Source organism: Branchiostoma floridae, chromosome 3 (genome assembly GCF_000003815.2).
Source record: "Branchiostoma floridae strain S238N-H82 chromosome 3, Bfl_VNyyK, whole genome shotgun sequence".
NCBI lineage: Eukaryota > Metazoa > Chordata > Leptocardii > Amphioxiformes > Branchiostomatidae > Branchiostoma > Branchiostoma floridae.
Genome location: NC_049981.1, coordinates 31383261 through 31395670, shown reverse-complemented (window position 1 = coordinate 31395670; position 12410 = coordinate 31383261). Strand labels below are relative to the sequence as shown.

The following is a 12410-nucleotide window of genomic DNA, read 5'->3' as shown; positions in this document are numbered from 1 at the left end:
ACTATAGAAAATTACACTGTTCATGCGCATTTTGAAGTTAAGAAAACTCAATGAAGTTAGTCTTCCACTACTCCGAAAGCGCTCTCACATCGACCAAATTTCGCTCTCACTCAGACCAAAAAAATCGCTCACTCCTGCAGCCTGATCGGCGGGGAAAGCCCCCGAGGTGAAAGAACTTTTTGTTCTGTGTGTGAGAGAGAATTTCTGCGTTGTGTGTCGGAATGATATGATTGTCGAGGAAATGTCTATAATATAACAGAATGTCATTTTTGAAAAGGTTTATTATTGGAAACTGAAGAAAATGACGCTGTTCATTGCCTTTAAGAAGATAAGAAAACTCAAGCAAGTTATTCTTCCACTACTCCAAAAGCGCTCTCACATCGACCAAATTTCGCTCTCACTCAGACCAAAAAAATCGCTCACTCCTCCAGCCTGATCGGCGGGGAAAGCCCCCGAGGTGAAAGAACTTTTTGTTCTGTGGGTGAGAGAGAATTTCTGCGTTGTGTATCGGAATAAATTGATTGTCGAGGAAATGTCTATAACATAACAGAATGTCATTGTTAAAATGGTTTATTATTGGAAACTGAAGAAAATAACACTGTTCATTGCCATTTTGAAGTTCAGAAAACTCAAGCAAGTTATTCTTCCACTACTCCGAAAGCGCTCTCACATCGACCAAATTTCGCTCTCACTCAGACGAAAAAATCGCTCACTCCTCCAGCCGGGTTGGCAGGGAAAGCCTCGCGAAGTGAGAGAACTTTTTGTGCTGTGTGTGAGAGAGAATTCTAGTGTTTGTGTGTCGGAATAAAAATGTCTGCTGTATCAAAGAATAGTTTGTCTTTGGAAAGAATAATTCGATATGTGTTTGAGAGTTGATTTCTGCAAGTGTTTGAGACAAAAAATTGCACATTTGTTGACGCGACATATTCTCGTGGTGTCTGCACTATGTGAAGAATGCAATCAACCCCCAAAACTTTAAAGTCGTCGTACTTATACATCCGAACAAGGATCTTTTAAACTGTTCTCTTCAGGGACGGATTTTTTTTCCACCTTAAGCTTTCTTACCATGGGTGACTGACTTGCAGAAACTTCTTGCTGTGTATGTGAAAAAAAATTCAGCCTCAGTTTTGGGATAATATTTGTTTTTACAGATATTATGTATGACTGCACGAACGATCGGAAAGAGTATCTAAGAAAGATATCGAGCGTGCAAGTTTGAGTCGGTGAAGGACAACTTATATGACATGTGTGCGTGCATTCTATGGATCCAGAGACATTCCAGCTACGCGGTATATTTCAAATACATGTCTCTATGGGAAAAAGGCAAATCATATAAGCTATATAACAGGTCAAAAGTCAAAGTCATGCTGGCCATTGTATCATTAATGTTTAAATAGAAATGGATTTGAATACCGGTCACGGTATTCACTAAAACAATATAATAGCCTCTATATTGAAGAATAAAGTACATGTTGAACCGAGAAACCGTCTGTATACGCTTGCATTTATAACATTTGAGAAGAATGGTATAGGACAACACATGGTAAAAAAATCACCTTTTGAAAATCTGTGACTGTGTGCGAAGTTTTTCAACTTTGGAGTGGGAGAGAAAAATCTGTCGATGTGTGCGACCTTTTCTAACGGTTGTGTGAGAGAGAAAAATCTGTCAATGTGTGCGACCTTTTTCCACTGTTGTGTGAGAGAGAAAAATCTGTCTGTGTGTGAGACCTTTTTCAACCCTTCTGTGTGAGAGAAAATTCGTTCTATGTATACGTTTAATTTTGCAACACTTGGCCCCCAATAGAGGCCCTGTATGGAACCTTTCTACATACCTACCCAAATATCATTACGATTCATCAATGACTTCTTGATTCATGCTGTCTGTATACAGATATGTAGACACACAAACGACACAGAAAGCATTACCTTCTTGTCAAAGGCAATTTTAAGAAACAAAATTTGAAATTTTTTTATCAGTTTGCCTGCACATACTCTTTTCACAGTGTTGAATCTATTCCTTTTGTCTGCAGTACTGTTGGAGATGGACAGGTTTCAACTATGGTCTGGATCTCCTGGTGACATACACAAATGGGTAGGTGTGATGTTGTCTATTCTACATGTACCTCATCCGTTAGTCATCCTGTTCTAGATAGAGGTACATTTGTACATGTTTGCTAGCCATTGTCATAGCCTGTGTTTACACATTCTCTCTCATCATACACTATTTCCCAGACTTCTGTTCCTAAGAAGAAACACGACCAACCGACCATGTGCCACTTCAGTCAGCCTGCAGGCTCAGAGACAGGTTTACGCCAGGTCAGCTCTTTGTTTGTTTGTTTGAGCCCTTAACTATTCATGATAAACTCATATCGGCCTGCCAACTGCTTTCTATTGAGGTCAAGAGGCAAGTGTCAGACAAGATATAACAAGATACACATACAAATATATGATTGAAGTCATAATAAATCCATAAACATATTAGTATTTCTTTTACAAATTCTTACCTGTCTTTACTGTGTACTTCAAACTCTTAAAAGGATGCGTTAGACTTTTAAGATCTTCCCACAACAGAATTTTTTCATTTTGTGCTGCTTCTGACATCATGCTATTTTGAAAATATCCTTTTGTATTACGATAGGAAAGAAACGATATGTTTTGAGATTCATTTGGTCTCGCCATTCAACATTTTATTTCCCGCTTCTGTTGCATGTATCAAAAAGTTCAACTGAGAGAATTGACTCCCCAAATTTTGGACTAGGACTATGCTTCTTCAGCTTAACTGACCCAAATTCTCAGGTAATATGACCTGACAAATATTTGACATGAGTAATGGATTATCTAGTCATATATTATAAATGTTTGTTTTATTTTGTATGTGACTTGCAGGGTGTCGGTGGTGTCCTATGACAGCAGCGGAGAACTGAAGTATGAGAAACATACGAAGATGACCAAACTGTCTCTTGGCAAAGATGAGGTATATTGACTCAGTATTGTCTTCAAGCTGAACATAGCAACACAAAAAAAAATGTTAATGTATGGTTGTGAGGCCCTGATGTAAATGGCTTCTTTCATTCATCTTGCAAAAAGCGTTTAAGATTATTGTTTTAGTTAGCCTGAGAACCCATGAGGGTAGTAGTTTGTAAACTCCAAGCAGATCCATGGTGGCATAATATAGTATCAAACCCACGATGCCCGTTTGACTCCCTTTGGCTATACTATACTTCTTGGCCAGCTTTGATACTATCTTATGGCACCGTAGGATCTGCTTGGAGATTAGTAGTTTGCTCCTATGTTCCCTTCTGGTCTGGGGAACTGTAACCGTTTCATGATGACATCAGTTAATGAGCAAATTAAGGAATGGGTTCTAGAGCTCTTGTTCCAACAGACCAAGGAGCTTTTATCAAAGCTCCTTGAACAGACATTCCAACACCAAGCGGACAGAGTGCGTTTCAGGTGTTGGAAAGCCTGCTAAAGTTTCCCTGTACACAAGCATGTAATTTTTACCTGCCAATGTTTGTTTAAAAAAAACTGAACTGCCAATGTTTGTTTAAAGAAAACTGAACTGATGTTTGGATGGGTAGTCTGTGCCTTCTGATGTAATCTCTAGCATTGACTTGTCATGATTAAGCAATAGTCTTGAATCTACTAAAACCTGATGAGATGTTTTGCGGATCCTAACTTTTTCATCGTCACCTTTTGTTTCTCTCCCAGGAAACCTTATTGATGACTGTGGACCGCCAAGCCACCTTCCCCCTCCATGTCAGTGTGAACTTCCTATACGTTCCCCCTCCCCCTTCACAAAGTGGTACATCCCAGACCAAAGAACCGCCCAGCCCGGCAGCCAATCAGGACAGACATGTAGAAGGCAGCTTGTAGTACCAGAGTTTCCATTGGATAGGGATATTCCATTTTAAAAATATAAGGGGGTGAAATTTTTGATTTCAATTTGTTACTGGACAGTGTCTAGAAAATCGTTGCTTCTCTCTTTCAGTATGTTTTGTTTCATAAAACACATATGTGTACAAAGTATCAGATCCCCCTTTTTTTTTTTTAGTAGAACAACCCTAACAGTACAACAAGGGTGTCTTTTGGGCCAGTCCACCATGAGTTTTAGGTGGGGAAAACCTTTAACATTCACTAAATTTCAAAATTTTCTTTGACTCCACCAAGTCAGCAGGTACACCATATTGATTCTTATCATTTCTTTGTAGAGATGATTTTTGAAACTCCAGATGTTTTCGATGATAAGAAAAAGACCAAGCCATTCCAAGTCTATTTTGGGGTTCACATCAACTTAGAGAAAACAACTGAGAACTTGAGTAAAACTGAATCACCAATGTGCTTACTTGTGTTCGGGTTATTACTACTATGACCCTCTCGAACAATGCAGCATTGACAAGTTAGAGCCATTCTGATGAAAGCCTAAGACCCCATTCACACTCAGAAAAACGATTCGGATAAAACATTTATCCGAATAAAAAAAATTCTATCCGATCCAAAATTGCGTTCACACTCGTCTTCGGCAATCCGATTAGTGCGCCCTCAGTCTTATCCGAATGAAACATTAGGTTGAGGTCAAAGGGTAGCGTCATTTCTTACAGCTCAAAATGGCGGGAATCCACCAACTTTTGATGCTGTTGTTTTTCCTGGAGAATGTTCTGTAGTCGTAGAAGGGAACGCAATCGATGGTCTTTCACTCTTTGATCGCGAGAAGGTTTCACCGACAAAGTCTTCTGCATATTGGGATAGCTGTAGTACAGCTCAGATGTACGCCACCAAAGCGGCAGACAGAACCATCTGGGAGCGGGAGCGAAGCCATGATTGGTGGATCAACGTGTGCTTTGAACATTTTCAGAGTCGGACTGGCAGAAAAACTTCTAATTGAGCAAACTCACCTTTGATAAGTTGCATCCTATCCACTTAAAGTGAATCCTATCCACTTGCGCGTTCACACTGCCGAATCGTACGAATCGAGACTCCCCGCGGCGCAGTTTTATCCACTTCCCGGAGTTTTATCTACCTCCCCGAGGTGGATCGCGAGGGATTCGAATCGATGAAATCCAAGTGATTTGGGAGCGTTCATACTGCTAAGTTTTATTCGGATCAGGTAGTTTTATTCGGATAACATGTTTTATTCGAATCGTTTTTCTGAGTGTGAATGGGGTCTAAAATGGTACCAAATAAAAAGGTAAAAATGGCTCTGGTATCCCTAATGTATTTTGAGGTTTATTTTGATAGTGTCAAGAGAGATGTATTTGTTGATGGTTTTGTTGTTAAGTTTTTGGATATCTTCAGGGCCAAATGAAGGAATGTGCAGTGAATGTATTGTTATCGTTTGTTAATCTATATTAATTATTGTTATATTTCACGTCAGTTTGCCTGGGAACAGATACTAGCCTGTATACCATCCTCCGTAGTAACGCTGGTTTGATCTTTTTGCTTATTATTAATCATTCTGTGGTTAGTAGGGGAGGGTACTGGTACAGAAACTTCAGGTACAGGTCCGGTTCAGGTCCAGAGGATCAGGTCCAGGTCCGGACCTGAACCTGGACCTAATTGTTTATCAATACTCAGAACAATAGTCCATTTCACTTCAAAGGAATCTGTTTGGTGGTTCACGTAAACAACGCTAACTAAGTTAGACCAATTGCAAGTTTTACTGTAGAAACTTGATAAAAATGACTCTGAACTCTCCTGTCCTTCGCTCTTGTTATTTTCTTGGACCAATGAGCCTCAAAAAGCGTGAATGCCTACCGTCATATCAAGCAAAAAGATTGAGCAGGTAGTTACTTCAGAAGTTGGTGTCCTGGCTAACCAGATAGACCTTCAAAACAGATGCAATCAACATGAAACACCCAGGACTTCTGTTTTCTGTCATATGTGATTTATAGTACATACATGTACACTCAAGTTAAATACATTTCCAGTAATTCTCTATTCTTTTCTCTTGCTGGATTGCAAGTTGTTTATTTTTATGTCTGCGGTCTGAAATAATGTTTTCTCCAGAAATCACAGAGAGGGTATTTGAAGCCCCATGTGCATATCAAGACTTTCAAGATGTATAAAAGCCAGCTTGAGGAGGACTAAGTTATACATGTATATGCTGTATAGTAACCATGGGTCAAGATTTCAATGGATTATGGTTTAAGTACCATTATGTACCAGGGACCCACTTATGTTGTGTTTTTATTGTAATAAGAAAAATGGCTCTTGTTTTGCAGCAATTCATTTCAATCGCAATTCAAAGCATGTCGAAACTGACAACGTACAACTTTTTGCATCCAACCACGTTGATATGAATTTAGCAATGTTTACTATATCATGGTCTTTCATAATATCTACCTTTTCCATAACAGCGCCAGAATTCAGAAAATGTTGGTATGTTTCATTCAGCTCCAGTGAAAGTGCAAGGTAACTTAATAACATGTGCAGCATAGCAGGGGAGTTCATGCTTCTGGGGACTACAGAAACCGCTTACGTCTCGAGGGATTGTCAAACAAGTTCAAAAGGGGGCCAGAAGTTTGGTGATTACAAAATAAAGGAGTCAAAATGATGGAGCAGATATTTTATTATGCAGTGTCACATAATGTATCCATTACCAGTATTGTCGTGTATTAAACCATTTGATAATTATGTTTAAGTTTAATGTCCTTTCCTTAAGACATGCTTTTGTACAAGTATTAGTATTAGTATGTGCGATTTACAAGAACTTAAGTATATATAGAAATCTATATACATACCATAAGAGACCTAGATATTGACAAAGTATAAAAGTTTTGTTTTTTTTATTTTCATTTATAGTGTTCCTAGCTAGGCTTATACACAGGCAAGGTTTTTGGTGCATTCCAAGTGGTAGTCTCCAAGCAGATGTAACGATATGGCTGTTTTCGATGTGTTACACCTGTTTTGCAACATTTAGTCAAGGAGGTGGATTTAGCACTCCTTTTTTGAAGTATTGTATTATAGAAAATATGCCCCCCCCCCCCCGGGGGGGGTATTAAAAGGAGGTTACATGCACCCACTTACTTTGTACACACGTATTTGGGAACAATTAAGTCTTAACAATTTGCTAAGCTGACCCGCGAAGGGGAATAGTGTCCATTTCAACTTCAAAGTCTTTTTCCACCAGAACTTGCTGCCTGTCACAGAACACGTGACGTAATCCCGCGCCTGCGCAGAACCGCCGCACGCCCTCCAACAGGTCCGCTCTGACGTAGATGTAGAACCTGATGACGTCAACCGCGCGAGTCACGCCCTCCATGTGTGTGGCCAGGTGCGCCTTTACTGAGTCCAAGTCTCTCCCGAAACAGTCTATGTTGTACCTCAGACCTTTCTCGACGCTGTACGAATGGCTGACTGTGATGGTTAGGTCCCTGGTGCTGCTCGCGAACACCTTTCTGTTGCCGCTGTCCAAAAGTTTGACGTTGGAGGGTGTGATGCAGTACCCCTCGCAGTCGCTAGTGATGACGTGCCCGCCGATGGCCGTGTGCAGAGGAGCTTGGTCTGAGAACAGGGCGTGCAGCTGGGGCGGGGTCAGCTGGGTGACGTCATCCGTGGGTAGGGTGTGACGTAAGGACGGCAGGTGGCTCACAAGAGTGTCGCTCCTCCCTTCAAAGCAGAGGACGGTCTGAAGGATGAAGGAAACATAAACATCGTCAGATTGCCAAAGAATACCACTCAAGGGATCTGTAAAATCTAGTCATTTATTAACGTCAGCTCATGTGAGATTAACTGGTTCTGTAAAAGACAACTCCTATATCCTATCAAAGTTGTCCTGACAAGAGTACACCACCAGAACAATTGCAAGTTCGCATAAAATAAATTGCACATTGACTTTTACTTTGCAAAACACCTGTCGGACTTGAGACTCAAACCACCTGTCGGACGGAATTTCTAGTCAATACCTCTGGCAGACAACCAAAACATATCATGGCACCTAAAGTTCTCCAACCTTAGAATTTCAGAACATATGGCTCTCCATACCTGACATAACAAGAATTATTATTGAGTATCTCGTCGCTAACGTTACCTACCTGTCTCATAACCTCTCTCACACCGCCGCCGGATGTCTGGGGTTTGGAGTCGAAGATGGCGGCGTTTTCGGAGTACCGCTGCCGCCTGAGGCCGGGATGGTGCTGTCGGGCCTGGAGGATGGATGGAATGATGCTGTCATGGTGTTGCTTAAGTAAAGCTACTTCACTTTTATCCGTCTATATTCCTGTAGTGTTTCTTTACGGAGTTTGCTTAGTGCAAGGTCATTGCTCACTTCAAGCACTGAACTAGCGTCGGCTAGGGCTGTCCCTAGTCTCCAAGCAGACCCTACGGTGCCTTAGAAATAGTATCAAAGTTGGCAAAGGATTATAGCCGGCCAAAGGGAGTCAAACGGGCACCTGGTGCCGCTACAGTCCCTTGCCAGCTTTGATACTATTTCTAAGGCAACGTATGGTCTGCTTGGAGACTATACTAAGTCCCTTGCCAGCTTTGATACTCAGTTTCTAAGGCACCGTAGGGTCTGCTTGGAGACTAGGCTGTCCCTCGGATAGGACGTTAAATGGAGGTCCCGTGTTTGGGGAGAGCGGCATCTCGAGCACGTTAAAGAACCCACCGCACTTGAAAATAGTAGGGATCCTTCCCAGTGCGTATGGATCATACTTACAATTGGTGTACCTTGATCAGCGTCATGATGGTGGGCACTAACGGAAGAAGAGGAAGAAGAGAAGAAACAGTGTCCGTACCTGGCTGAGCGCGTACTGCCGTAAGAGCCTGCCCACCCCCTTGCCGCGGCAGCTTGGGTGTACCCGCCACGCCTGCACCAGTACCGTCTCTCCGCCGTCCACGATGTGTGTACTGATCAAACCCACCTGGGGCGAAGACTGACAGTTAGCGTAAGTCATCAATAGGGCTGTGTACATAAAACCCGTACCTGTAAAATTTTCTCAGCACAGGTCCGGACCTGAACCAATCCAGTATACCTGTACAAACTAAGACACTAGTGGACAACAATTCTTAAGACCAAAAATAGTAAAATTGCATACTATTGAATAGTCCAACAGATGTATTGTTTTGGACAAGCCAAAGTAATTACTAATTATCTCTCCAGTTGTCTGTCTCTCTCTCTCTCTTGTGTGTGTGTGTCGGTCTCTCTCGCCTCCATTTCTCTCTGTCGATTTCTTTCTCCATCTATCTCTCCTCTCTTTCGCTCGTTTCGTCCCTCCTTCTCTTCGCCCCCTTCTCTCTCGCTCTCTTAATATTCACCCGCGGCTTCATATCCGAAACATTTCTTTTTAATTCAATAAGGTGCTTAAAACATAACGACTTATAGCCTACTGTGCTCTTTAAATAGTCAGAAGCATTTGACGAGGTGAGTACTGTAGACTAGACTTACTGCGGTTCCGTCCAATTCCGCCAGGAGAACGGTCCTGTTGTGCTGGTCCACCCAGCGGTGGAAGAGTGCCGGGAGGAAGTCGCACCCGTTGTGCACGCCTGCCGACACCCTCAGCATGGCCGGGTAGTCCTCATGGCCGGCCTCGCGGAAACGGAGACCCTCCATCTGTTTAAAGATTCAGCGAAGAAAATAAAGGTAATTCTTTTGCTCAACACGTACAACAAAGAGCACCAAAAAGTAATTACTCAAGCAACTGGATATGGTTTTGGAAACGGTCAGCCGTTTCAACTGCGATCCAGCAGTTTTCGTCAGTGACACTGAAGTGATCTGGAAGAAACATGTCTTTTATACTCTAACTATGAATGAAGACAATTTCAGATGTCCAATATAGGAAACGTTGTAAGACAATTCAGACTGAAGACAATTTGGATTCCAAAGAAAACAAAGGTAAGGCAAAGTCAAGCTGAAGACAAATTGGATTTCAAAGGGCAACTATTGTGGAAAGAGCAACTATTGTGGAAACAACAATTTTGGGAAATACCATAAGATCCCCCAAAACAACAATTTTGGCAACTACCGTAAAACCCATTAGTATAGTGTCATCTCCTCTATTGTACCCTACTCAACCTAACTCTACTCTACTCTGCTCTATAACTATATGATCTACTCTACTGTAAAATGACACGACTTTACTATAAATATATTCTACTCTACTCTACTCCATCACTGAACGTGTGTGTTTTTATAGGATTCTAGTATCAGTTCTATTTGTACCTCATTTCTTGTAATCCAACTCACCCCCACCCCGAGAAATCCCGAGTCAAAGAGTGACCAGTATGTGTGCGATATGGTGATAAACTCCCTCACGCGCCTGGGACAGATTTCTGTGGCAGAAAGCTTTGCGGAGCTCGCCAGAACTTGGTCATAAAAAGAGCCCAGGGGATTTTACTATCCGTGTCTGTCAAACGTTGACCTTCACGCTTTTCATTATTTTACTCGCGGTTATCTGTCTGCTGCCAAGAACTTGGGCGCAGGAAAACAACTTACCTAACAACGGAGAAAGGTCAGAGTTAAGGCATTAAGTTTCCAGCAGGTGCCCCGTCTACTTGTATATATTTCAATAGGCAAATGTGCCGTTTCCAAACCAGGGCCCGGCCGGGCAGCTTTCGGGGAGGAAAGTAAAGTATAAACTAGAATGGTAACATTTGCAAGCAAATACAGAATATTACTTTCACATGGTCTAGCCTAGCATTTCTACCTGGAAGGGTAAACTGATTTAGTTACAGATGTTGACACACAGGATTGATTTCGTGATTTTTATCTGTAGGTTTTTTTTTAATGAACACGACGTCCCATTTTGCTCCAAGAGTTTCTCATCATCATCATCTCGAAAGAAATTTAATCGCGGCCAGATTCTTATAAGCACAAGAATCCAAGCGTACCAGTTTCTTAGAGAAAAATGCGCGCACAGACTCTCGCTGCGCGAAAACCGCGAGGCAAACACGGGTAACTCTACGACACACCGGGTGTGGCATGATCGTTAGTACCAAGGACGTTACATCTGATGTAACGTCCTTGTTAGTACTAGTGAAAGGGGTCGGAACTTTGGGGAGTTACTTTCCCGGCGTCTTTTTGCCCAGTGAAGTTCCCCACAGGTTGCCTTACCACTGTCCTGGGCCAACAACCTCGAAAAAGCCAAAGTGAGGGACAGACAAAATTTAATGACCGACCGTATCTTATTTAACGAGAAAGTGAAAGTAGGCCAAGTGAAAGTATTTGATTATGTCCCAGTCGTTTGTGATGTCGGGAGATTCCTAAGCCTGTCAAAAGCACCATTTGCAGCAGATTTTACAGAACGGTTATCATTATCACAACAAACAAACAAAGCAAATTGTGTTATGAATCGAAAACACAGATCACTTCAGTTCAGACTAGAGTCAACCTGAGGAGGTAGTGTGCCCTCCAGAGCACATAAAGTGACCGGCAGTACAAGCGACCCAGTACAAAAAGAAATGGCCAGCAAACGTCTATTATGAGACGTAAAAAAGACGAAAAAAGGCCCAGAAAGCCTGCTATGGAGGCAAGAGGCAGTGCATATATTTCATAAACGTAACAAAAATACTTACTTAAAGCTCAGTGAGCCTAAATTAAGGCTAAAATAATCGACGTCCAAAGGCTTATAGATTTATAACATCTTTCGGCTGATATGATGGTTTATGATATCGTTAAGGTGACAAAATTAACTAACAGATATTTTCGGCGGGCTCTAGATATTCTAATGATATTCTACCTCAAGCCGTAAGAAATGTCTTACCTTGTGCTTGTGAAATGTCTCGGTGTCGAGAGACGTTCTTTGTCGATCCAAGCTCTCCGTCCACACACTTACGAAGTCAGGGGTAGCGCCCAAGTTACGAAACAAGAAGGCACACGTTGCATAAAGAAACCTTACCGCTTATATAAATGCAAAGCAACTTGTGCTACTCCGTGCCAGCCCAAACCAGATGTGTCCGTCTGACTGAGAATGACTCAGGGACTTTTTGGCTTTTATACGAAGCTGGGACACAAAATAAAACCCGACATCCTGCCACCTGCATTGTGTGCTCCTTCTGAGTAGAGAAACAGCTGGGTACGTCATTTTTCCGGGAAAAATCATGAATATGTATATATACATTGTATTTATAAAGTTCACGTCTTTATGTGAAGAGTGATGGGTGTCACTCCAAACGCCCGGAAGCGATCTGCGTATCGTATATTGTAAATGCAGAAATGTTCGCAGTGATTTTATTATTCCATTACAGTACGTGACTACAGTGTATGGCACTACCGCGAACTTAAAACCACCGCGAACACTCCACTTTCCCGCTAACGCGAAATTAAATCCCCGCGAAGAAACAACCGACATCTGTTTGGTCTTACTCCAGTTATTTTCACTACACTCCTTTATTTACTTGTACGGTACATGTACTGTCTACCTACATCTGGGACTAGTAGTCTCCCTGGCAGGCTCGGGGTGGGTGGGGAGCTT

The 12410-nt window shown here is 42.0% G+C and overlaps 2 protein-coding genes across 2 annotated transcripts; one reads left to right on the top strand and one right to left on the bottom strand.

Annotated features, from left to right (window-relative positions):
• Positions 1-2030: 2030 nt before the first annotated feature.
• LOC118412180 (germ cell-less protein-like 1) lies at positions 2031-4378 on the top strand (the record flags this gene model as incomplete). Its single annotated transcript, XM_035814899.1, is given in 4 exon segments — positions 2031-2092; positions 2233-2316; positions 2887-2974; positions 3712-4378. Coding segments are annotated over 4 exon segments (399 nt in total), but the record flags the coding sequence as incomplete, so codon positions are not given.
• Positions 4379-7019: 2641 nt separating this feature from the next.
• LOC118410715 (histidine N-acetyltransferase-like) lies at positions 7020-11917 on the bottom strand. The gene is made up of 5 exons (XM_035812487.1): positions 11700-11917; positions 9386-9550; positions 8736-8861; positions 8034-8144; positions 7020-7627 (listed from the first exon to the last, which is right to left on the bottom strand). Exons 2-5 carry the CDS (start codon positions 9548-9550, stop codon positions 7070-7072), a joined length of 960 nt encoding a protein of 319 aa, XP_035668380.1. The 5' UTR covers positions 11700-11917; the 3' UTR covers positions 7020-7069.
• Positions 11918-12410: the final 493 nt, after the last annotated feature.